At 37.5% G+C, this 27,962-nt stretch overlaps 1 protein-coding gene across 2 annotated transcripts; it reads left to right on the top strand.

Annotated features, from left to right (window-relative positions):
- Positions 1-402: 402 nt before the first annotated feature.
- LOC18428573 (uncharacterized) lies at positions 403-27,887 on the top strand. Of its 2 annotated transcripts, none has more exons than XM_006837891.4 (7): positions 403-1,154; positions 1,602-4,517; positions 21,249-21,302; positions 24,446-24,754; positions 26,245-26,572; positions 26,662-26,736; positions 27,599-27,887. In XM_006837891.4, exons 1-4 carry the CDS (start codon positions 630-632, stop codon positions 24,701-24,703), a joined length of 3,753 nt encoding a protein of 1,250 aa, XP_006837954.1. In that variant the 5' UTR covers positions 403-629; the 3' UTR covers positions 24,704-24,754; positions 26,245-26,572; positions 26,662-26,736; positions 27,599-27,887. The 2 variants fall into 2 exon arrangements, with proteins under 2 accessions (XP_006837954.1, XP_020519481.1); XM_020663822.2 differs by having other exon boundaries at positions 409-1,154; positions 24,473-24,754.
- Positions 27,888-27,962: the final 75 nt, after the last annotated feature.

The raw sequence follows: 27,962 nt of genomic DNA, 5'->3' as shown, positions 1-27,962 counted from the left end.
AAATTGCATCTTACGACAAAGTTTGGAAGCGTGTTTTACTTTGATTGTTTAAGGTTGCAACCTTCAGTAAACCTCACCGAATGAAATACATAGAAATAAAATTGTGATTGATATTGCAAAGCCCTTATATTATTACATTTCATAACAGATGTTTGTACAAGGTGGAGGCTCTAAATAATCAAAATAAAACATACATCTAAATAGTGTCAAAGATGATTTTTTAGCAATAAAAAACTTTGTAATGACCTGAAAATTTTATTTTCTTTTCTAATTATAAAATTTAAGGCTTAAATAATATTGTAGATCAAACCCATCAATAAATAATTACAAATTAAAAATTAATATATTCCTAAAAGTTGAAATCTTTTTATTTTTTTCACATCGAGATGAATATCAGAACTTGATGGTTTAGATATTGGTCTGGCAGTGCAACATATCCGCGCCACTTTCTTTTATCCCTCTCCACCGAATTCTCTCTTAGACTCTCCAAATATGAAACAATGGCAGGAAAGCACACCCATTTTGTTCTCCTTGACCTGTCACTGCTAGACGCCCTGGTTCATGGAGCTCTTCTTCATGGGTTCTACTTCCATATCCTCTGCTTAATTTGACCACACCCATCTCCTCTCATGGAGCGGGAGCGCCCATCTAATCCTTCTCCAATGCGCGTTCTCACCAGACCCTCTTCCTCCCCCTCTGCTTCTTCACCATCTCCTTCTTCTCTTCAACCCCCACCTTCCATTTCTCTCTCTCCCTCTTCTCGAGATGGGGTCGTGGTTGTCGGTGTTGTGGGCCGAGAATTCGACCAAACTTCGCAACTTCTCAATCGTCTCCTCGATGCCAATGTGTTTGGGTCTGGTCATCAAGACCATAACCTCTGTCCCAAATCTGAGGAAACCAGTGCTCGTGAATTTACAGGAGATGAGTCTTTTTCTTTTTCTGGTTCTTCAGAGTCGGGGAGCATGGCTTCTGAGTGGTTCAGAACAAGAAGGATCAGCTACTTCTACGATGATGAAAAGGGGATTGTGTTTTTGCTGTTTGTTTCTTCTTTTGGGTCTCTTCTTGTTGAGAATTCTCCAGGGGGAGTTCATTTACCTTCTTTAATGGAGGGGCATGATGCTGGCGATCTGCGTGGACTGCTCGTCATGTTCTCTGTGAGTTGCCCATTCATGTTGATTGCTTATTATGTCCTTTTGTTGCAGTTTTAATTTGTTTTTCTCGCTGTTTGGTGGTGAAATGATCTCGGTTTCTGATTTCATGTTGTATGAGTAAGAGTGCGTACCCACTTCAGTGACTGCAACTAATTTGTTATGAATCAATGTTGGCTACGTTTAAGCTTCTTTTAATTATTATTAGCAGAGAACAGCTCACTCCCATGGCTGCAAGTGATTTGCTATGAATCAGTTCATATGTGCCATGCTATTATTTTTGGTGTAAGTCTCTTTTTGTTTTTAAGTCCACCGGTCTGTACAGGAGTCTTTCCTCACTTCCATGGCTGCAACGGTGAATCCATGTTAGCTTGAAATAAGCATTTGTATTGGAGAATTTGTGGGTCTCAACCCATTTCCATGACTTCAATTAATTTCTATGAATCATTTCAGGTCTGTCATGTGATCATGTTTGTTAATGAAGGGGCAAGATTCGATACTCGAATCTTGAGAACCTTCAGAATGCTTCAATCTGCAAAGAATGCCCTGGCCCCCTTTGTGAAAATCCATATCACACCTACCATGATGTCTTCCAAATCTTCTCACTTCTCTGCTAAAGCAGCCCCTAACTCTTCGAACCAATCTCCTGGAAGAGGAGGAATGTTGGGTCGCCATTCTTCATCCATCTCTCTCATGTCTGGTTCATACCATTCTCTCTTCCCAGGCCAATGCACACCAGTCATTCTCTTTGTTTTCCTAGATGATTTTGCGGATTCTCCAAATTCTGGTCTTCACTCTGAGGATTCACTGGATGCCTCTCTATCTCCTGCCATAGCTGGTGCAAATCTTGGAGCTTCTGGGGTGCCTTTGTCCTCTGGTACAATCAGCATACCCAGGCCTGGTTCCTCTTCTTCAAAAGCGTCATCCAACCCAGTGGTGATGCTATCTCGACCTTCTAGCAAAACTGAAGGTGGTTTTAGAAAGAAATTGCAGTCTTCTCTTGAGGGTCAGCTCCGGTTCTTGATAAAAAAGTCTCGCACCATAGCAGGAGGTGAAGGCACAAGCCTCTCCGGTTCAAGAAGTGGGATGTCCTTATTGGGAGGAGCTGGAATGGGGGGTACTTTGTTTTGTCTGGATGGCTCGAAGGCTGTCGCTCTATTAGACCGATCAGCCAACCTCAAAGGAGAGTCCCTTAACTTTGTAACAGGACTCATCGAAGAGGTGTTGCATGGGAAAGTAGCATCTGATATCTTCTTTCTTGAGAACCATAGCCAGAGCTCAAATAAAGAGGACATACAGTCAATAAAAGAGTTTGTCTATCGGCAATCTGATATTCTAAGGGGTAGGGGAGGTTTGGGTTCAAACACAAGTAGTGGGTCTAATGCAGGTGTGGGAATGGTGGCTGTTGCAGCAGCTGCAGCAGCTGCTGCTTCTGCTTCAGTAGCTGGGGGAGCTCATAATAAGAATGTTGGAAACCCTCCTGAGCTCCCAAGCCTTGAGAATTGGTTATCAGCCAGTCGTCTTCTCCTAGAGACATTGATTTCAGCGAGAACAAGGCCTGAAGAAGAAAAGGTAGCTTCTGAGATAGTGGGAAATGATCAAGATAAATGGCCTCATGGAGCAAAAGGTGGGGCTGTTGAATCAAAGGGAAAAGATGCTATTGCAGCTGCCTTATCATGCCTTGAGAGTGGCATGGGCTTGGATGAAAAGTTCTCAACCCAATGGTGTCAAAGTGCCCTTCCAATGGCTAAGGAGGTCTACTTGAATGGTTTGCCTCCTTGTTATCCTACTGATTTGCATGAAACTCATATGGAAAAAGCAGTTTGTTCTTTTCGCCTGATGGTGCGGGGGTTGGCAGTTCCGAGCTTTACAGATAAACTCAGGGAAGAGTGTGTGGCTATTTGGAAATCAGGGAGGCAACTCTGCGATGCCATAAGTTTAACAGGGAAACCATGTGTGCACCAAAGGCACAGACTGGAAATCTCGGATTTGGCAGGCACGTGTCAGAGTTACGGTGAGGTTGATGAGCTCAAAGAAGCTCCTGTAAAGCCTCATTCAAGTGGGTATGTGTTTATTCATGCCTGTGCTTGTGGTCGCTCGAGGAGGCTCCGAGAGGATCCTTTTGATTTTGAAAGTGCCAATGTTACTTTTAACCGTTTTCCCAATTGTGAAAATCTCCTCCCGTCACTTGTATTGCCAAAAACTGGTAGGCCGGGTCCTTTACGTGCTTCAGCATGGAGTTTGGTTCGAGTAGGAGGTGCCAAATATTATGAGGCAACGAAGGGCTTGCTTCAAAGTGGCTTTTGCTCTACTGGGAAGTTCCTCCCAAAGTTTGTGATTTCATATCAGCATCAAAATGGAGCTTTAAAGCCCGAATGGGCTCCAAATTCCAAGGCCTTGCTTACACCTGAAGAAATTCCAGGGAAACTTCGTTCAGCCACTCATGGTGGACAAGGCCTTCATGAAAGGGAATTCTTGGACAATGTGCCCCAAGATGGCTCGAAGATCCAGTTTGGTAAGGATCTCCCTCTTCCAAAAACAAAGAAGCCATTTTCTGAGGTTGTTGTTGGATCGGTTGATTCTGATTTGGCATTCCCCCCTCTTCAGCAGAAAAAGCAATCTACAGTGGGTTCAGGAAGGGGTACAAAACAGAAGGTCTCGAGAGAGAGAAAAGAAAATGGGGCCAGTGCATTGGATGAGAACAAAAGCTCCCTCAAATCTGAAGATGTCTCTTCGGTCCAAGAAAGTTCTCATAGTTTAGGAGCTCTTGGGCAATCAGGGGGGAGCCCAGTTTTACAGATTGGAAGCAATGTGGTGCCAGTTATCATGAATGGCAATCAAACTGCGCAACTCATGAAATTCGTTCCTACTGTGAATAAGGTCGTTGTGTATGTTGGGTTTGAGCATGAGTGCTCTTATGGGCATCGGTTTCTTATCTCTCTAGAGCATCTTAAAGAATTTGGTGGTCCATATGAATTTCCTGGGAAATCTCAGACACCTGATGAACAAATGCTGAAGCAGACCAAGATGGGTGAAAAGGACAGCGACCAGTTGCCAACAAAAGTAATGTCTACATATGTCGGAAGAAAGCTTGCATCAAAGAATAAACAGAATGAAATAATTGCAAAGACTGGAAAAGGAGTAAACCTACCCTCTAGTGGGTTTACAATAGATTTTCTCAGATCTGGATTTGATTTAGAAGGTGATCTGCAACGCTTTACTATCGGTGATGGAGGAGGAGGATTATCGCTTTTGGATATGAATTTACCTATCTACATGAACTGTCCACACTGTAGGATGTTAAAAACTAACAACAAGAAAAATGTCAAGTTTGCCAGCACAGTATCACAACTCCAGCGTATATTTATGGTATGTAAATGCTTCCATTATTGATGATATTGTGTTTATTATTTTAATCTGATATAGATGATTACACGCACTGATTTGTGAACATATAACCATAACAGGATACATAAATACCATCATTCATGGCATCTGATTCTTGATATGCCCTTGCTCGTTTATTTGACTGATATCACCATATATAGGCACACATTTTATATATTGAAATTATTCATGCTCATTGACACAAGGTAGATATGCCACAGCTTATTATTGTATTTATTTATTGTAAACTTGTAATTGGCCTCAGATATGCGCCTTCACACACCTATACACATGACACAACTACTCAGATACCTAGTAGTTTCTATTCATTTGCAGCAGTTTCGATATGAAATTCATAATATGGCTTCATGATTTCAAGTTATAGTTCTTTTTGATTGCGAACTTTCACTAAAGTAAATTTGGAAAAATTTGAAAGATTTAACTATTCAATGATTTTTTTCCAGTGCAATCTTATGCATAGGACTTACTCCAGATGAGAATACCGGTGTGTCTGTTGTATTACGCCTTCGTGTAAACTCAGTGAATTAATCTTCACAAAGAAAGAAAAAGGAAAGAAAAACAAGAAAAGAAAGCAGAAGTGTAATACCAAGTTTCTCTAGCTAGAAAGAGGAAGTATAAATCAAGTTTTCTCATTAGAAGAGGTTTGATACATCTTACACTGATCTGCTTTCAAGATATGGCTTTAGTTTCAGATTTATCTTTAATAGCTTCCTTTTTCTACAGATCAGATCCCTTAGTCCTGTTGAACCTTCATGTACTGTAAAACATGAGGAATGCTTAAGTGTACAAGGAATGAGCAGAGGGAAATTCTATGCCTATATTCTAGTATGGAAAATATTCTGTTGAGATTCTTTCTTTGCTTCAATGGGAGGCTATTTTAGAAGGTATGGTGCTAGACAATGTTTATCTGAATGGCAACAACATGATTGGATTACTTATGCTCCTCAATGGAAGAACGTTTGAGGCATAGTTGTTGGAAACACTTGGGAACCCGAATCGTTTTAGGAACCGGAATCGCGGAATCTCGGCCAGCTAGAAGATTCATGTCTTAGGAATTGTTGTCCGTACAATAGGAATCGCCAGGAACGAGATTCCTAGTTTTTGAAAATCGTGTTTCGATCGAAATAGATCCAAGTTTCATCCACCTATGGAATCGAGATTCCGTCCTCCTTGGAATCGAGATTACCATTCCCCTGGAATCGACACTCCAGGAGTCAAGATTCTTTAATATGTGGAATCAAGTTTTCGACATCTATGGAATCGAGTTTCTGACATATGTGGAACATAGATATGTTGTTGTTTCGAATCAGAATTCTAACATATTTGGAATCAAGTTTTTAAAGTATATAAATCAGAGATCCATGCCAGATTGCAATAATATGGACTATGGAATGCGGTTGACGATCCTACTAGGAATCAAGATTTCATTTTTATGGAGAAGGAAGCCACAAGCACATCTTGAGCCTCATCAACTTTAGAACCTATGTTGGATGTCTCTTATTAGAAGGTTTGTCGAATTTTAACGTGATTGTGTTGACTATTGAATTTATGGTCATTATATACAAAAGACAAGTATTCTTAAATTGTGTTATTATAAAGACAAGATAAGATTATGTCTACACCATGGTTTTACTTTTAATGTATGTATTGTATTTACCAATTATATTTTAAATTTAAAGTAAAGGCCATCCAGGGTAGCACAAGTAAAATAATGAAACCCTGCAACCGCTAGAAGCATTCGAAGGAAGATTTCTACTCCAATTGACATGGAATCAAGATTTAATCCTCGTAAGAATCTAGATTCGATATATTTGGGAACATCTACCCACAATTAATGGGTTCAAGTTTTCAAAGATGTGTTAGATCGAGATTTCGAAATTAAGGAATCAAGTTTCCTTGGTTCCGATAAATGGTTTCTAAAGATGTGTTGAATCGAGACTCCGAATTAAGGAATCGAGTTTCCTTGGTTCCGAAAAAAATTTTCTAAAGATGTGTCGAATCAAGATTCCGAAATTAAGGAATCGAGTTTCCTTGGTTCCGAAAAACGGTTTCCGTGGAGATTTCTTAACAAAAATGCGGGATTGGGTTTTGGAACCAGAAGTGCGAGGTCGGTGGAGAGATTTCGGTAAGTATGGTTGGAGGACAACATTCTTGATTATTTCAACTTGAGTTGCATACAATGTACTTACTGCTGAATACAATGTACTCCAGCGCATAAAGTTACGCAGTTATATACCATTGACATAAATATATCAGAAAAATCTCTCTCTCTCGCTGTCAATATCAAATGAGCCTTACATCTCAAAATCTCCCTCTCTTTCTCTCTCTTCTCTCTCTATCTCTCTCTCTCTCTCTCTCTCAATCTCAAATGAACCTCACATCTCAAAATCTCTCTCTCAAAACCCTACTATGTCTCCATCGATCTCAAATCAGTTCTAAATTTGAAAACCTCTCTCGCTTCTAACAGTGTTTTGAAATGCGGGATGTGGCCCGAAAGCGTTGGGGGGCCGATGTAGCGATGCGGCTCGATGCGGTCCGGATGCGGGTGCATCGCGACGATGCGGTCAATAAATATAAAAAAAAATCTAAAAAATCTACAAAAATAGGTTAATACATAGAAAAAATATGGAGGTGATATATGTGATAGTAGGTATTTTAGTTTAATGATTAACTCCAAAAATATTAGCTGTCGGATTCTGTATCCACTATCCCCTAATAGAAACTAGAAACTTGAAACTAGCTTCATAAAACATTCAACAATCAACAACCATAAGCACAAATTTGCAACCACATACTTTAAAGTTACAAAATAGTGATACTACAAACCAAAAGTTCATGTCTCCTTGAAGATTAAAGAGTTTTGAAGTCAAGCTCAAAAAGAGTTAATAGTTAATACAATCATCCAAGACAATTTTGAAGTCAATTTTTCAAATATTAATCAGAGCAGTGATCTTGAGAGTCGTCATGTGCATCATCATTATCATCCTCGGCGGCCTTCACGTATTCTTCTTCCTCGGTCTCCTCTGAGTCAGCCTCCTCCTCCTCGACCCTGGAGCTGATGTGCGAGTGCGACTAGACTCTGCCCTTGCTGCTCCTCTACTCCTCTATGCTCTAGTGTTAGGTCGATCTTCTTCGTTAGTCCCTGTTGTTAGCTAGACATCAAGCTATGTAAGATCCTCACCCTCAAACACACGCTCTAGTCTTGGATCCATGGTCCACTCACTTGTGGAATCACCATCAATTTCATACAATTGAATATGGTTGATACCTCTCCCTAAGCCCCTCATTATTATACTGCACATAAACCAAATTATTCAACTTAGTTTGCTACAACCTATTCTTTTTTTTTGTATGGAGCTGTAATAGAAAATTGAAATTAGATTTTATATTAGAAAATTGAAAATTGAAAATTGAAAATTGAAAATGAAAATTGAAATTCAAGAAATAAGGATTAAGGAATAAGGAGCTAAGGACTTACATGCTCAAATGCACTCCAATTGCGTTCGCAACCAGATGAGCTACATGTGAGGTTCAACACTCAAATAGCGAGATGTTGTAGATTTGGTGTCTTGCTTCCATATAATGCCCACCATGCAGCTGTATAATATTTTATAATTTAGATTATAATATAGATAAAAATTAAGGGTGAGCGAATAAACAATGGACTGTATATAAATTCATAGACAAATAAGGGTACTTTTTGCCTTTACCTGGTTCTGTAGTGTCCATATTTCGAGTAGCAATATCTCTCCCAAAGTTTCTCAAGGCTAACTTGAACTTAATCAATTCATGGCTCTAGATCTCATCCTGAATATCTTTGTCAGGCACCAATCTCTCAAGCACATTTAAGAACCTACCATGTATTACACAATCTGACTCAATGGATGGGTGCTTGTAGTGAAGAGATGGGTTTAAAAAGTAACCAGCTGAATGAAGGTGCCTGTGAAGCTGGGAATCCGATCTTCTATAAAAAATTTCAAGTATAGCCTTGCACATATTTTCATCATCCTTTAAAACATTTTTTATCTCTTCTCTTGCTCTTTTCATTGCCTCATGTATGTAACCCATAGCGGGCTTCACATCACCATCAACTAGTTGAAGCACTCTCACTAAAGGGCGAGCCACCTCCAATGCAAGAATTATTTGACTCCAAAAAGATGTATTCAGAATAATTTTTTCAGCCTTTCTCCCATCCTTGTGCTTTGACCATTTACTTTGACTCCATTGCTATGAAGAAAACATGGTCCTTAAGGCACTTTTTTGCTTGGATAGGCTTCGAAGATTGAGAAATGACGTGGCAAATCAAATCTAGTGATACCCGGTCTCACTAATTCTCTCTTCTTTGTAAAAACTCTCATCATGCTTAGGACTATGGTGTGATTGTAAATAAATCCAACAACAAACATAGCTCTTGAAATCACCCCACTAAATAAAGATGTTATACCCATTTCCTTGAGCATAAAATTAACACAATGAGTTGCGCAAGGAGTCCAAAACATATGCATCCTTTTCAAAGTCAAGAAATGCTCAGCTTCAGCATAATTGGCATCATTGTCAGTGACAATTTGTACCACATTTTTCTCTCCAACAAACTCTACAATCTCATCCATCAAGCCACATAAGTATGTAGCATCATGTGACTTGTCTGATGCATCAATAGACTTAACAAAAAAAGTACCTGTTGGGCAGTCAAAAAATTAATGAATACCCTCGACTTCCCATCGGCCAACCATCACACATAATAGTGGCCCCATATTTCTCCCACCCTTCTCTTTGAGAAATCAAAATTTTATTGACATCAAATACAACATCCTTTAACAAAGGCTCCCTAGCCTCATGTAGTGAAGGAGGAAAAAGTCCTGGGCCATATTGCCTAATTGCTTGGACCATACATGCAAAACTATCGAGAGTTATAGTATTAAAAGGAATGTTGGCCATATAAATATACTTTGCAATTCACTTGCATACCGACTTCCTCTGTTCTTTCTTTGTTTTGTTTTTTTCTCTCTCCTAAACCACAATTTCGGGTCTAAGGGTGAGAAAAACATCCATTGGCCCCTTCGGGAGAGGTGTTCTTTTTTCTACACTACCACCAATATTTATAACCCTCTCTCTTGATATTGCAGTTCGAGTACCTTTACCTCATTGCAACTTTAGATATGTCATCACCAGCAACATTATCATCAAATAATTGTATATCATTAAGTAATTCTTTGCTTTTCATTTTTTTCTTCTCTTTATCTTTTTTCAATATATCCATGTATTCTCTAATCTTCTTTTTTATTTCATCGGTAGCTTGTGAGCATGCTCTTATATTCCCAGAAATTCCTGCTATGTATTCTTTTTGTCGAAAAATACCACCCATATAAGTATTTCCACAGACCATGCAAATCACACAATTTCTATCTTTCGGATTTTTTAGTTTGGCATATTTCCGTGCCGGATCCTTATTACTAGAAGATTGGGAAGAAGACATTACCCCAAAAATAAATATTACTGTACAAGGAATAAAAAGTTACCGGCGCTTGAAGCAGTGCTCGATTTCTTCACAGCCTTTGAAACCCCCGATTTCTTATCACAAATTCACCTAAACTTCCCCAAATCAACAACCAAAAGGTTCAAATCAAGATCCAAGTATCAAACAATCCACAAATCCAAGATCACAGTGAAAAACACTTTCCGCCCATCTTTTTTTTTGCTCGATTTGATCCCAAAAAAGTCATGAAAGTGACTGTAAATGATCGTTTGGAGGGTTAATACCCCCAAACTATTTCCCCCAAGTTTTGATGGTAAAAAATGACCATTTTGCCCATCCCGAGGGGCACAATTGAAAAAAAAAAGGTGGAAAATTATGCAGGCATATGCGGTTGATGCGCTATGCGGCTCTGATGCGCTATGATGCAGAGCATAGCTCCAAACCGCATATGTGGTCTTTTTCGATGCGTTGTTCACCGTATGCCGGATGATGCGCCCTCATTTTAAAACACTACTTTCTAAACCCTTCTCTCTCTATCTCTCTCTCTCTCCAAATCTCAAATCAGCCTCGAAAATGGGTTCTCCATTTATGCGATTACATAATTTTTGAAGATTTGTCGGGATTTAGTATTGTCCATTGGTGTGATTTCATCATATTTGAAGCTTACTGGAGCTTTATGGACAAATTTGAAGCTTATTAAGAGATCTGTATTTGGAATAACCAAGAAGGTGTTTCTAGACATGGAGATCTATGCAGCAGATAAATGCACCAAGTGAAATGGAGCACCATAAGCAAGAAGAAGAGTTACTAGATGCAAGGCTTTTGAACTCGTCTCAGCTGTGGAAACTTGGCCACTAACCTGGCCTAGCTAATTGTGTGAGTCTCAGTCGACTTGCCTGAGTATGCCCCAAGTTCGAAAAATGCTTAATGATTAAAAAATTATAAAAAATGAAAAACCTCTATGAAAGATGGAAACTGCTACTAATTTAATGAGTCAGGGTTGTATTCACTGAAATTACTTGATAATCCAGTGCAACATAGTGTTGTTAAATAGTTTCTATTATCCATTGCTAATTCAAATGAGGCACATTAATTTCTGGTTCACATTGATGAGTAAAGATCTAAAGATTTAGTTAACATTGCTCTGTAATGCAAATGTACACAGAGATAGACTCATTCTCTCACGGACACTGAATCAGTCTCATAGAGAGCTGTTCAATACAAATAATATAGGAACTCTACACTAGATATGGAATCAATTTGAAATACATGGTTAAAATCATTTGTAAAATAATGAAAGCTACTAGATTCATAAAAAAACATAAAAAATAGCAATTTGCTAGCAACATGAATATTTATAAGAAAAAAACATTTATAATAACATAGATTTCAATCATTGTATACAAAGATGCAACTAGCAATTTGCTAGCAACATGAATATTTATAAGAAAAAAACATTTATAATGACATAGATTTCAATCATTGCATACAAAGATACAACAACAACTGAAAATAAATCTGGATCATCTAAACTTATTAAAAAAAAGGTCATTTTATATTTTCAAAGTGAAATAAAAAGGAAATTTACCCAACATTTTGAGCAAAATTCCTTGTTCCGAGATCTTTGCACTCAATGCAAATTGACAACTCTGATTCTCATCAAAGCATCCTTATACTACCCCAAACGAAACCCTAAACTAGTTTGGGTTGAGTTCAATCTAGGAGATCCTAGCTCTTGAAAATTTTGGATGAATAGTGAATCCGAACTTGAAATCTCTCAAATCCTTTTTTTCTTTTTTGTGTTTTTTTAGTTAATAAATAAATAACTTATGGTTGGATGAAGAACCCAAAAGTAGGCTCAGGGATCAAATTTCATTGAAAAAAGACCTTTGATTGTGAAGAAATTGGAATCCCTCCCGCGCCTATCAAAATCCAATTGCTTGGATGGATTGCGATACATAAAAAGATCATGTAGTCAACCAACTACAGCGGCACAACTTCTTTATGCCAAATCGGTATATCCTTTGATACAGCGCAGAGACCATGGGCCACATTTTTTACTGTAGGTAGCTTTTGAAGCCAATGTTTACAGATATTTTGGGTAGAATGTGTAGTGCCAAGAAACATGGAACAACTGTTTTGCACCAGTTTCTCGCCCCTACTACCAAAGGCAGGGTTAATACTTTGGAGGGCATCAATCTTTGCTTTGTCATGGAATGTTTGGCTCGAATGCAACAGAAGGACCTTTGATGATAAGGAGAGATCCATCCTGAATGCTCTAGAGAACATCAAATTAATGGTGGTTGAATGGGTGAGACAACTTAAAGGGTTCAAAACTTACGCAACCTCGGACTTCATATTGAACTAGGAGACTATTGGCAAATCTGGTAGAACATTTAATACTCTTGCTGGCAACCACAACAGAGCACCATCAAATTAAACTTTGATGGGTGGTCATTTGGTAACCTAGGCAGGGCACTTGTGGGAGGAATATTTAGGGCGAGCGAGGGATCCTCGATTAAAACCTTACCGCGGCCCATAGGTATTGCCACCTCATCAATGGCTGAGGCTTGTGCCCTCCAATAATTTCTAAAGCTATTTGATAAAAGCCAGGGCACATCTTTAATCATCGAAGAGGATTTGAAAAACACTATGAACTTGGTCACATAGAGACTAGATTGGATTTTTGAAGAGATAATTTTGATTAGGTCCTCGCTAAACATCTCTTTTCATCATGCTTGTTGAGAGCCTAAGAGCACTGGGGATGGCTCGGCTAAACAGGAGGCTCTCAAGGCATCTTGAGTGCTCAATTACCCTGAAGTACAAAACTATCTGTAATTTTTTTACTCTATTTGCTTCAACTTGTGACCGAGCAGATTTATTTTTTCTTTTGTGGAAAGGCTCCTTTCAATTTCTTACATAGTATGTTGTATGCTATAATTTGTATATGTATCCCTTTACATAACTGTTTAATACATTTAACTCTTCTCAAAAATAAAATATTTTATGATTTTTGCGAAATTTTCGATTTCTCAGATAGGTCAAATCTAACGTTCTTTTGTCAAATATAATTCATCTACGAGATATCATCATGATTATCATCATCATTCGAGCCTTATCCCCACTATTTGGGGTCGGCTACACGAGTCTTGTTCCACCATTCCACTCAATGGACATACCCTCAGTCAAACCATAAGGTACCATAACTCTTTTCACGACTTCCATCTATGTCCTTTTACGCCTTCCCCTTGCCCTTTTAGAACCTTCCACTTGAACCAACGCGCCTCTCCTCACCGGTACTATTCTAGCTTGACACTGCACATAACCAACCCCACCTATGTCGACTTTCCCTCATCTTGTCTCCTATTGGAGCCACCACTAAGTTCCCTCAAATATTTATTTCGAATTCTATCCTTTCTCGCCTTGGTTCAGGATTCATGAAAAGATGTGGCAAACTTTAACAGTGGCCACCCACCTAGCCCAACCCCCCTCCTTTCTTCGGGCTTGGGATTGGCCATTGTGCAGTTAAATGCATCTACGAGATAGACACAGCAAAATCAAGCTATACACTCAATTTGGACTCAAAATGTACTCCCGAATCCTCAAAACTTCAAACATAAAGGATAAAGGGGGTGGTTTTTTGCCCCTACCACCCCCACTCCGGTTTTTAAACTTAAACTTGTGTAATTCATGGGTGAGTAAGGTACAGACTTGCCTAAGTACTGTGAAACTCGTGTGAGGCAGCCTGATTTTCACGATGCTTGAGCGAGTCTTTACAACAATATGTGCTCGAGTATTTTAGTCTTACTTATATACTTTATAACCTTCTGAGGCTTGCCCTGCTGAGCCTTAGTAATTCAAGCGAGTTGGAGTGGTCTGGCTCAATTTTTAAGCATTTATTGGATGAGTCAAATATTTGAAGGAGTGATGTGAAAGATAATATGTACCTGGCCAACAAACAAAAAGGATTAAAGGACCTAAATAAGCAATGGCCATATGAGAGACATGATGATATGCCTAAGGACGACAAGGGACATACAAAGGAATATCAAATGAAGGTGATCTTGGGGATGACCTGGAGCATGTACAAACTAGTGGACCAAGTAGATGAAAAAGAGCCAACATGGATAAATGATGAAAGCTTGATTCATGAAAGCTAACGACAAGCGTGTGAACAAAGTGGAAGAATATGATGTGGCGTTAAATGTGATGGATATTCCCCATTGGCCACAGATATGGAGCGCAGATGCCCCTTTGCACAATGCTCCATGTGGCATTGAGGACAAACAATGGTTGAAGGCCAAAACACTGTATCTCAAAATGAATTTGATGGAGAGTAAATGGACTGAGAAGTCTTGCTTATTGGGTTGCAAACTAAATAACACGTACACCTATGCCAAAGGCTACATACCACATAGAAGATGATCTATTTGCATATATCCACATGACATTCTCTGGAAAAGGATATGTGATCCATGGAGAGCACTTATATTCATAGAGAGTTTCTGTAATGGAGAGTGGGATGTTATAACTTCTACATTACCATTTGGTGAAAAAGTACGGATATCTCATATTCATGCTCCTAATGCAATCATTTCTCCTTAGGTGGGACCCCATAACCCCTCGCTAGTCTAGAAAAAAAAAGGAAGTAATATTTGTCAGACAATGCATCTAATGTTAGGATATGGGTCTGTGTTCTTCTTTCACAAGTAACAGTTCTACTTTATGATGACATAGATATACTAGATTTAAGAACTCTGATTCTAGTTTGAAGGCAGCTTTGCTCCCAAGGGTGGTGAATCCTATCATCTGAGCCTTCTGCCAACTATTTTGGGATCGGCTATATGCATCTTGTTCCGCCATTAGGTTCAGGATTCATGAATAAATGTGGCAAAGCTTTATGCTGGCTGCCTACCTAACACAACCCTCCTCCTTTACCCGGGCTTGGGACCATCATGGGGCCAACCAAGGCAAAGTTTCCTAGCCCAGTCGATACTTATTCAAAATTTGCTACCTCCTGACTTTCATTTGCACATTTGTTCTTGCTTCCACATCAGGTCTGGCATATATTCATCCTAGCTACGAGGCTCTAAGGACCCTGAGAAGATACATAGGTAAACTTATTTGGCTGGTATTCTTCACAAGTTTGCAGTATAAGAAAACAATCTATTTCCTGCCACAATCTGAAGTGGCATCCTCTGGACCATATAAACTTAAGTGTGTGTTTGGGTGTAGAATAAGGTAGATATCAACTTAATTTTTATTGTATTTTTTTTTTTTTATTCTTCCTTGGTAATCGAGGTCATGGATGCTTGGAGGTGTGTCTAACATGTAGAACTGTTGAGAACATTTTTGGGTTCATTGGGATTCTATGACTCATTGGAAACTAAGATGATGGTGTTTTTAACTAGCTTGAGATTGTGCCCCTTAGAATAGTGGAGGGAGATGGTATATGTATTGAGGATGGGGAATTTCATCGTCCGGATTGTTGCCTTGACATCTCTTTGCCCCATGTTTCGCTTGTACTTGCACATTGTTTCCTCCTAATAAAAAGTTGTTAACAATAAACAAGATGGCTACTGTGACTTGGTAGTTCCCTTGGGTTTGGCTCATAATGTCTGTTTTGTCAAATGATTCTCCATGTTCATTCTCATAGGATGGACACAAATTAGAGCTAAACAAAGCTTATTTACATTTAAAATAATTGTGTTAATCATTTACACCATCTTAGATTGGTGCATGATGTAGAAATTTGATGAAGAAAAGGAGAAATTATACAATTTCAGACAAAGGCACAAGCACCAATTTGAGGAAATCTAGGTTTCTTCCCCAAAGTCTCACTAGGGCTTCAAAGTTAAAGCTTCCTTTATTTATTTATTTGAAAATCTCTTGAATCCCCCTCGGACCTCCATGCACTTGTTTTATAACGGGGTATAAATATCCATGTTGCCCTTCACTAAAATAGGATTGAGTAAACAGTCCTAACTTAAATAAAACAAAATAATCCATAAGCACTCTAACTATGTTCTTAAAAAACTCCTGCTAAAATCCTAAAAGTATAAAAAAACCCTAGAATCCAACAAAAAAACTTAAAAACCCCAAAAGTAATCCCTAAAATTAACATTAAAAATCTACAGCATTTAAAATTAAATAAAAGTAAAAAATTAGAATGATTTTGTTCTGCATCAATCTCTCCTGGTTGCTGAAACTCGTCCTCGAGTTTTGAAGTGTACTAAGATGAATCCAGCATGAAAACCACCACCTTCAACTTTCTTCTTCTTTCTTGGCTCAAAGAGTTGTGGTAAGAAGAAATGCTTAAGAAACAAATTTTGATTGATATATATATATATATATATATATATATATATATATATATATATATATATATATATATATATATATATATATATATATATATATATATATATAACACTACGCGACGCCTATAGGCAAAAATGAACAGTGATTTCGTATATGCTCATCACCGTCCACAGTTCATTGCACGGTCACAATTATCCGGTAGTGTTTCAATTTTCATTTTGTTTTTACAAATCGGAATGATATGAAATTTGGAGCGTGTGTTCATCAAAAATAGGAGAATATAATAAAAATATAAAAAAATAATTCGCTAAATATAAATTGACCAAAATACCCCTGAAAATTTTGGGGGGTATTTTGGTCAATTTATATTTTGCGAAATATTTTTCTCATATTTTTATTAAGTGCGCCTCACTAAGATGTACACATACTCCAAATTTCATATCATTCTGATTTGTAAAAGAAAAAAAATAAAAATTGAAACACTACCGGACAATCGTGACCGTGCGATGAACTTTGGACGGTGATGAGCATATGCGAAATCACTATTCATTATCGCCTATAGGCGTTGGGAAGACTTTTCCTAGATATATATATATATATGGGAATGGATGTTGTTAGCCCACGAGCTGACTGCTATAATGTCAGCCAATCTGGGCCGATCTGACTGTCACGACCTTATTCGTATTTGAATTTTCATTTTTTTTTCTACAAATCAAAATCACTTGAAAATTTAGACGTACATTCTACTCATCAAGGAGCACCTAATAAAAATATAAAAAAAATAATTCGTAAAATATAAATTGACCAAAATACCACTGAAATGTTTTGGGGGTATTTTGGTCAATTTTTCGAATTATTTTTATTGGATTCTAATATTTTTTAAGAATAGACACTCGAAATTTCAATCGATTTGGATCTGTATAAAATAAATGAAAATTCAAATACGAAATGAGATTGTGACCATTGGATTGGGCCCAGATTCAATCTGGGACGTTGGCTGACAGGATCTTTTCCCTCTGTGTGTGTGTGTGTGTGCGTGCGTGCATGTGTGTGTGTGTGTGTGCATGCGTGTGTGTGGGTGGGTGTGTGTAGGTGGGTGGTGGGTGGTGGGTGGGAATCATTACAAATTTATCAAATTCGACTATCCCTGAACTTGCAATGAAGATCGTGTAGGAAACTTCAAATCAATTTTCTGGCTTCTAGATGCTTTCTTGGCATCTATTTCATTACTCTTTGAATTCAAGGCCACAGTTTGCAATTTATGGGTTGACCATGCTTTTGTTGCGCTACTCTGATACGAATGCCCCAAATTTCGTGATTGCTCCACCTCTTCAATATCGTTGAGATCTTCATCTTGAACCTTATCATAGAACGGATCTTAAGAGATCTTGCTGTTCATCTAAGCATGTATGGAACATTCGTGGTGAATCCCAATCTACAACCTGCTGATTTTGAAAACAACTTGATCAAATAAAGATTTTTGCGGTCGGCCTCCTCAATATCATAAACGAAATTGTACCCACAAGCGACGAGTTTACCGCTCCTTTAATTGTGAGTCAATTATACTCGCCAAAAATAGGAATGTCCACCTTCAAATAAAAAACCCTAAATTGATGTCCCCCACATCTAGGTCTTTTTATCACTTTTCTTTTCACTAGACTCCTTACGCAGAGCATGATGGTGAAAAAGGTTGTACTCGAAATCTTCTTGAGCAGAAAGATCACCATCTTGCCCATGAGTGATGCCTGCAAGTTGTCGTGCAAGCTGCTGAACTTCCCTCTTAAAATCTTTAATTTCTTCATCTTTGACTTCACAGGTAGATCGACGATAGCCCTCCTCCCGTGATCCCTTTTTGCTGCCATAGGTTGGCCAAAATAACAAACGCTAGGCTGAAAATCAGCAAACCCTAGGCAGAAATCACCAAGCTCTAGGCTGAAATTAGTAAATTACTAAATCCTGAGCTAAAATCAACAAATTTTGACTGAAATTAGCACACCATGGCCTGAACTCAGCAAACCTTAGACTTGATTGCAGATTCCTGCCCCTTCCTGAGCACAAATCCTTAGCTCTGACACCTTATGATCTAGAATTTTTCTAAAGGAAACAGAAAACAAATTCAAGCAATTGGAAAAAATATCTGGGATTTCTTCCTCAAACTAGGGATTCAAAGCTAAAGCTTCCTCATTATACACACAAACACACGTGTGTGTGTGGCGTGTGTGTACGGTGTGTGCGTGTGTGTGTCTCTGTGCGTGCGTGGTGTGCATGTGTCGTGTGTGTGTCTGTGCACGTGCATGGTGTGCATGTGTGTGTGGGTGTGTGGGTGTGTGGGTGTTTGTTTTTGTTTGTTTCAAGATCATATGAATCCTCTTTTATGACTTCATTGGATTAAAAACGTCCATAATTCCCTTCATCACCAAAAAAGGATTGATTAAATAGTCTTAACTTAAAACAAAATTTGTAATGACATAAAAAATCCTAGAATCCTAAAAAAGAAAGAAATAAGAACCCTAAAAATAACCCTACAATTAAATTAAAATATATATCCTTTGAAATTAAACAAAAATTAAAAATAAGAATAATTTTGTCTTGCATCAATGCAATAAATAAAATCCAGACTTTGTGAACTACATGAACCAAAAACAATTAGCCTTCCAATTGTAAAGCTAAATGCTGCCCACTTCAGGGCACACAAATGTTTATGGGGTCATATAAGGTCTTTGGCACCTTTGTTCCTTGGATGGTTCATGCGTTTTGGCTCGGTTAGTTTCTAGGGCCGTGCATTTCCCACGAGTTAGGCTGGCTAATGAGGGGGTGAGAGAGAGGGAGATGCAAGTCTAGGAATTTTTTATCCCCTCGAATAATGGATTAGGTTTTAGGTGTTTGACCAGGTTGTTTTCTATTTTTTTGTTAAGTGAATGATTAGTCATTTTTGTTATTACCTATGTTCGATTTTCTTGGTTTTAATAAATCTTTGGAAAATTATCGCTACTATCCCTCTCATTTTTTGAAATTAAAAATACCTAAATTTTTTTATATATTACTCCCATTCCAATGTTCTTTCCTTGATCTAATATTTCCATAGTGTTGGTATCACAAATCTGTGGCTATTCTTACTACTATGGGCCTAATAGTCCATGGCACCATGGACTTGTTAGGTTTGTAGCAGTGCAGCCACTATAGGTCCTTATAGGCGCAACCTCTGTAGCATTTTAGTGCTTCCTAGAATTCTGGGAAGCACCAAAATTTGTACCGATACAGACCTAATAGTTCCGTTGCACCATTGCTATATTTCTGTTGAGGCTGTAGTGCCAGAAAGTAATATGGATCTAACATATCCCTGGAGGTTCTTCCACTACAGACTTGTTAGGTCCATAGTGGGGGGGCAATTTAGGTATAAAATTAAAGAAAGGGAAAAAATTAGTATGGGCGTAATAATATGAAAATTTAATTATTTTTTAAATTTCAAAAAAATATGAGGGATACTAGTGATAATTTCCCTAAAACTTAAGTACTGGAAAAAAACAAAAAAAAAATCCTTGAATTCCTCATCGAGCTGAAGGATTTGAACTCCTTGATCCTTTTGGATTTTCTAAACTAGCAATAAAGAAGACATTAAAGGAAGACAAGTGAGAATAGGTGGACCTTGTTGCTGCACTATTGATTGAATCATCCAAGACAAGTGTTCAATTGTCTTTATATTGCCCTTGCACTCACATCCTCTTTGTGTCTAGTCCAGCCTAGGGAAAGACTGACGTACTTCTATTTCAAATATAATTATGCACATACCTACCTTTGCCATGGATGATGATTTTCAGCCTATTGTTAACTATTATTTTGTTTCCCACCAATATTACTCCCCAACGCCCCACAAAAAATAAAAAATAAAATATAAAAAGAAAGGAGGAAGCCTCCTATGACCAGTGCTCAAACTTTGCCCATGTCATCTATCCTCCATTTGTTGGGGATGCTTGTAATTGAATTATGTGATTTCCATTTGCATCCACTGATTGGGCTGACAAACAGTAGGAATGGGAGTAATATATAAAAATGAGAACATTGGAATGGGAGTAATATATAATTTTTTTTTATATATTACTCCCATTCCATTTTCAATTCCCTTGCCTCATACTTCTAATAGTTACGTATTGTGTTAATCAGTGTTTCAAAAAGCGGACCGCCCAACGCCTAGGCGGTTTTGGGGGCCTGGGAGCTCGCTCAGGCCTAGACACCCAAAAAAAGTGGATATCCTTGGGTGCCTGCTTAGGAGGCCGCCTGGGCGGCCGTCCGGGGGCGGAAATGTCCCTCATTGAAGGTATTTTTGGGTCATTTTTTTAATACTAAAGGTGAATTATTGTGGGTTTTAGGTTCATTTGAAACCTAAAACCCATTAAAGCCTATTTTAGAAGGAGGGCACCAGCCTAGGCGCTGGGCAGCCTGGACCCCTCAGACCGCCTAGGTACTGCCTAGCTCTTTTTGAAACACTGGTGTTAATGGAGACACTAGTGGTAAATCATGTTCAAGTTCCTATAAGATTTTCTATTTGTGTTTGAAATGCGAATGATGCTATGTTGTGTGAACAATATTTGATTGTAATAAGTAGTTAATTAATGGCAACTATCATCCTGATCTAACATGTGTAAGTATGGTTTGGAGCTCATTTGTAACAGAAACCATCTCTATGGAGTGCAAAAATATCATACAAATAGACAAGTTTGGAAATGATACATGGAACATATCTGAACAAAGGAACTCTTTTGCAGTTGGAGATGCATCTTGATCCTCGTTCTGAATGAAATAATGTTTATTATGTTCAATTGATGTCGCCGGAGTTACCAGCATTTTGTTCAGGCTTTTGTGCAATAGCAATAACTTTGACTTATTTTATTGTGTAGGTCACACCTCAATTTCCCACTGTTTTAGCAACCAATCCAATTGTTGAATTTGAGGTATGTAAAATTTTGTGGAAAGCTTATCATGTGATGGTAATTGTTGACAAGAAACTTTATCGTCTTGCTGTGGAAGGATTCTTCCATTGTGCTTTCTATTTTCATTTCGATAACTGATGGTTTTAGCTCTAGAAATATCCTACCATCTGAATGGAATTTATCAGGTTGATTATTTAGCCACTAGGCTAATGATGTACGAGAAAACCCCTAAAGAAAATAGTGTTAGACTTGTTTGTTTAACCTCTGTTTTTTGCATACCTGGTGTTAGGCACATGAAATTTGTTTTTCAGACAAAAAAAAAAAAAGGTGGTTCTCTTAGGTGAGGGAAAATTGGGTTAATGTCAGCCATGTGTTTTGGTTCACCGGTAGATCTCGCTTTAGACAAGCTCAAAGTTCTTGTTCTTTTTTTTTTTCCTCTTTTAAGTTGTTTATCTAGTGTTTCTATGACCATGTTCCAAATTTGGGGTCAAACAAATCCAGTTTGGATAGTCTTTTGATAGTGGTGTAAGGAGGGCTTAGGGGAAAAAGGGGTATATATATATATTAGGGAAGTGGTTGCATGTAATCATTACATTATATAATGAAACCGCTCTTTTAAAAAATCATGTGCGTATCATTAGTATGATCCCAAATTTTTCACTCACACTCTCTTCATCCCAATCAAGGTTTAAAAAAAATGATCGGTGGCCCTATCAGCCAACCAAAAAAACCATGTCGAATTGGTGGATCAATGACCAGATCGGAGAATCAGCCGGTTTTGGCTTCAAAACAATTTCAAAAAGTACTTAAAAGACTTAAAAATAGTGTTTTTTTTTAGTTTCAAAAAAAATTTGTTGTCACATTATGTACTTTTGTTATTTTTCAAAAATATGTGAATATCGAGACGTTGTTTGTGTGTGTAATTATTTATTATTGTATAATATAATGATATTGCATTAAACATGATTCAAAAAATACTAAAACGCACTTCCATATTTTAAGATTAAAAAAAATAGGGAAAATGACCTCTACCTCCCTCTCCGAAATTTCCATCCCTATTAGCCCCTTGGGATCACCAAATTCCCTTGTACCCCCTCAAGTTTAAAACTTTGGGACCATTAGCCTCCTAAATTTATTCTTCTATTCATACCATTTATTCACCTGTAGAAGTGATAGAGACACCCCATTTTGTCACCCCATAGAAATCACAGTGAAAAGAAGTAGGACTTGTCTCACATCCTAAATTTGAGGTATGCAAAGCCTTCATAAAAGAAATGCCACACTCAGCCAAAAAACCATGTGTTGCACTCGCGAGTTGAAAGTGTACAAATACAAGGCGTCTGCTAATGACGACAACACTCTGACTTGTGGTGATAAGGCTGAATGGTGGGGTGGCCCATGATGCCAATGCTCTTTTGTCAAAAAAAATTAACAAGGAAAAATATAAAAACAAGTACTGTTTCCAACCAGTCTATGGTAGATCCGGCCGGTTCGGTGAGAGAACCGGTATGGACCGGCCGGAGCTGGGGGGACATGGCCGGATCCCAATATATTACGGGATCCGGAACAAACACGACAATTTTCGATCTAGATTGGGCAATTCCAATCCGGATCAATGATTTTTCAAACACTAATCCCAATAGTCCATGCCAAAAAGAAAAAAAAGACTGAATTTGCACTTTAGAAAAGGTCAAACTGAGTCACTTTCCAACAATGAATCCAGACCATTCATGTGGTGGACATTTAGATCTAGGCTTTTAAGAACTCAAAATCAATATTTTGCTTTTTAGAATTGTTCATCCAATGTCTACGAAGGCATCTATAGAAATTGGGATAAAAAGAATCCCTCTAAGGCCTAATCTAATTATCCCATCAAATGGATGGCATGTGTTCATTGGGTTAAAAAAAGCAATTTTTATGGTGCGTTTTCAAATTTTGATTTTTATTTTTAAATTGTTCATCATTGTGTTAAGTGCATGTTAAAAAATTAATGTCAAACAAGTGCTCCTAACATGGTTTTTTACTGTGTTTCATTATTGCTATAACTTAGTCAAATGAACCACTCCTCATATGTATATAATGGCCTTTAAGAACCCAACTGCAATTCTTTGTTTTCAAATTGTTCATCTAATGATGATAAGAATATATGTAAAATTAGGTTTAAAGAAATGCCCCTAAGGTCTCCATGGAACACCCTTTTTTTTTTCCCAGAAATGGATGACCTACATTCATGCAATTTTGTCTGCCCTCAATAACCCATTTTCTGGGTGTTTCTTTCAGCTATTTTCATGAGCTGTCATTGGCATGAGTATGAGGTTAAATACATCCCTTTAGATTTGTTTTGGAGTTTTTGGCTTCTAAGCTAATGCTGTGGAAATCAGCTCATGGGCGTGTATATATATATATATATATATATATGAAAAAAGCTTGTGTGAGCCCACTAGCTCATGGAATAGTATAAGCCCAACGACGCAGATTGAATCTGGGCCGATCTAATGAACACGGATGTCTGGTAGTGTTTGAATTTTAATTTTTTTTTTTTAATAAATTCAAATCACTTAAAATTTTAGACGTATATTCTTCTCATCATGCCGCACCTGATAAAAAATATAAAAAAATATTAGCGAAAACAAATTGACCAAAATACCCCCAAAACTTTTCGGGGGTATTTTGATCAATTTATTTCATGTAAAATATTTTTTTATATTTTTTGAAGATTCACCTATTTTTTATGTACACACGCTCAAAATTTCAAGTGATTTGGATTTGTAGAAAAAAAGTAAAATCCAAACACTACCAGACATCTGTGATCGTCAGATCGGCCCAGATTCAATATGGGCCATCGGGCTCATTTTTTCCTGTGAGCTAGTGGGCTCACCCTAGCATCTTCTTATATATATATATATATATATATATATATATATATGGGTGCGGTTTGTATAGAGCCTATGCTCTAAACAATCAAATTAGAACCTACCTTCACACATTCACACACACACATACACACGCATACACACACTCTCACACACATGGCTGGTCAGCTGGAGCTGTGGACAACAGTGGTCCTCTCCTTTGGCAAGCTGAAATATATTTGTGTCATGCATGTGTGTCAGGTATTTGCAAGTGCATATTACACATCATGTTGAATTTTGTTTGAATTGTAGGCTTCATTTCTTCCTCCAAATCTTCAGGACCATTCACAGCAAGCATGGTTTGGTCTTGGTTGCCTGGTGGTATTGCCTCCAGAGAGCTTTCTTGTGTTAAGGTTGCCGTTTGTTTATGGGGTGCAACTCAATAGTGGCCATATGCACCCCCTCAATTACAACAAAAATCAGCCAGAACTTACTGCCTGGATTGCTAAGGGCACAGCCTTGCAGGTTTTATCTAAGGGAAGCCATGTTGAGGGTGAATTTCTCATGTAAACTTTTTACCATCTAATAAAAATTGATAAATCGTCATCCAACTTCAGTCAGGTATTACTCAGGTCCTACCCTGTTTTTTAAGTTCATCAATTTATTTTACGCCTAGGTGTTAAAAATATGCTTGATGTTTTCCAAATTTTGATCGAAATTATTAAATAAAAATCAACCTATATCATTCTTAGATGCATTGCCCAGGACTTCCCTTCTCTTGATGATTTGGATCGGTATCATAAATGTTCTAAAAAATTATGAAATGTCTGCTCTATACAAAATACAATTGATTTTGGAAATTTGCATTTTATATATGGGATTGTATACAATGAGACCATTTACCTTTTATACAAAGATGTCACAATTAGTGACAACCATCCGATGTGAAATCTGATAGCTTGGATGTGTCACAAAGTTCGAGAAAATTTCTTTTGAAGTTTGAGCTTGGTCAATGGAATATATGTAGCCATCAAATTTCACATCTAATGGTCAAGATTAATTGTGACCACCTTGTACCAAAGGTAAATGGTCTCATTGTATGCTTTTCTTATATATATATATATATATATATATACAAATAGACTATTTACCTTTTGTACAAAGAGGTCACAATCATTCTTGTCTCTTAAATTTCAAAATGGGTGGTTGTAACAGTGTCATTGAATTAACACAAAGTTCCAAAAAAAATTTTCTTGGACTTTGTGACTCACTCTAAGCTATCCAATTTGACATCTAATGAGTAGGAATAGTTGTAACCTCATTGTAATAAAGATAAATGGTCTCTTTGTAGAAAATCCTTACATATATATATATAGGTTATGTTAAGGTGTTCACACTAGAGAGAATTTTAGAATTGTACTCAACAAATTTTGGACACATATACCCTTGTTTTATACAATGAGCATATTTTTAGTAAAGGTATTTTTGGTAATTAGGTAGGGTGTAACATCATCCACATAGGTTGTGACATCACCTACATGGAGTACACTAGTGGCATGTAATGCTCCTTGTGGGTAATCTCACACCCCATGTAGATGATGTCACAACCCTTCTAATGACCAAAAATACCCTTACTAAAAAAATATTGTACTACAAAACAAGGGTATATAAGTGTCCAAAATTTGTTGAGGACAATTTTAAAATGCTCTATAGTGTGAGCACCCGATATATATATACATATATAGGCTTTTGAAAAATCGGGGGCATTTGTGGACTTCTTAAGGAATATATTTAATTATTCCATTCAAAGTTATCCTGATTTCTCAAGGTATTTATTACTTTTAAAAACAAAGGGGGAACAGATTTTAAATAATGTGAAAATTTGAGATTTTTTTGCAAATGTGAGGTCTGTTTAGTTGCTCTTATGGCATTTACTTCTTCATTTTATTAAAAGTCCATTGGTTGTCTTTTCTTTAATGACTTTCAACTATGGAAAAAGAATGATGATATTGGTTTCTATATTATCAGAAATGGGTGTTTGTTTTGGGGAATATAATATGATCCATATGATTATAGTAACAACAATGACCATGTGGTTTATCAATGTGCAGCCTATGAGTCAGACAGTGATGGAGGAAAATTAGGGATTTACTATATTATGATGGGACCCACTCACCTCCATCACCTTCGTGCACCGTGATGGGACAGTGTTAACTTTATAATCTTGGGGTTTTGATGACCACATGGGGTCATATTGTACAGTCCCTTTGTTTCATGGACTTATATTGGAAACCATGAGTATGAAAGGTAGTTATGATATTTTGGAGAGGCAGTGTTTCCATTGAAAATTGAAAACATCAGGACCATGAAGCACGTCAAGTAAAGGTTGGAGCTTAGAAGTGTATGACCAGAATTGATGATACTAAAAGCTTCTACATGGTTAGTGTACTTTGGATATGTTGGCTAAATTCTCTGTTTAAGTGCCACAGACTTAAAACAGTTCTAATTAATATGAGTAATTCATGCAGGTGTCACTTCACAACTAGTTTTACAACAATAGAATGCTTTTCTCCATTCCGGAAAACATTTGTACAAGTCTCATGGTATGTTCATTTACCTGTATTTCACAGGAAAACTTTTGTTTCCCTTGCATGGGATGCAAAAGTGCGCAAAAAAACATGAAAGACCAAACAAGTGCTTGGACAGCTAAATGTATGCTTTTTATGACTATTTTACCCCTCATGAGAACATTAAATCACTGGATCCAAAACTTGATTTTTAAAAGCATGCGAAAAAGAACATTTTAGTCAAAATTCATTGAAACTTTGAATAGTCTAGTATTTATTCTTTCAATGGATAGTAAAAATTGATATATACTAGAAAAAATAAAGTTGATGTTGGAACCTCTAGATTTTCTTCATCCTGAGTTTATGCTAGGGGTAATACCATCATAAATTGCACGCTATATTTGGCTAGGCACCTCCTTGGACTTTGATTCTTTTGAAGCACTTGTGTTAGAGTCATTTTCATTCTGGTTGTGAAAAGGTTTTGTTTGTTGAATAAATTCATTACGACACTCTCCTGTGCTAAGTTTGGAACAATATAATCAGCTCTCTAGGTCTCTTTTAATGTTTCATTCCCATTGCAAGAATTTGTTAATATCTCTCTCTCTCTCGCTCTCTCTCTCTCTCTCTCTCACACACACACACACACACACACACTCATATACTCTTTCTCTCTCTCTCTCTCTCTCTCACTCACACACTCATATACTCTTTCTCTCTCTCTCTCTCTCCTCTCTCTCTCTCTCTCTCACACACACACCCTCATATGCTCTCTCTCTCTCTCTCTCTATCTCTCTCTCTCACACACACACACTCATATACTGACGACATACCGATCACATGATGTTTTTTCTTGCCCAACAATACACTGATTGCGAGTCATGTTTTTTCTTGTTTACAGGATAAGAGAGCTTGAAGTAACTTTCAAGATGTGCAAATGATGCCTATTTCGATAAAGAAAGAGTACTTTGTATGGAAGCCAAAGTATTTTGAAAAATGCTCTTTGGATAATTAGCATTCCATTGACTCTAAATCTGACCACAATGAGAGGAAAGGTTATGCTATGATTCAGATACAGATTAATAGTTGAAAGATCTTGTAGATTTTTAGTTGAAAAGCTATAGGAAACATTGGGAAGAAAAGGTTTGCTACCATATTTATGCAAGGAAAAAGTTAATCTAAGGTAAAAAGCTATGGCTGAATTGATCATCCTTGCCTGAACAACAAAAAATAGAAAAAGTTGATTGCAAGCCTTACAAATACTG

This window comes from Amborella trichopoda, chromosome 7 (genome assembly GCF_054954075.1).
Source record: "Amborella trichopoda isolate Santa Cruz 75 chromosome 7, AtrichopodaSantaCruz75HAP2 v2.0, whole genome shotgun sequence".
Classification (NCBI taxonomy): domain Eukaryota; kingdom Viridiplantae; phylum Streptophyta; class Magnoliopsida; order Amborellales; family Amborellaceae; genus Amborella; species Amborella trichopoda.
This window is presented reverse-complemented; position numbering and strand designations above follow the sequence as displayed.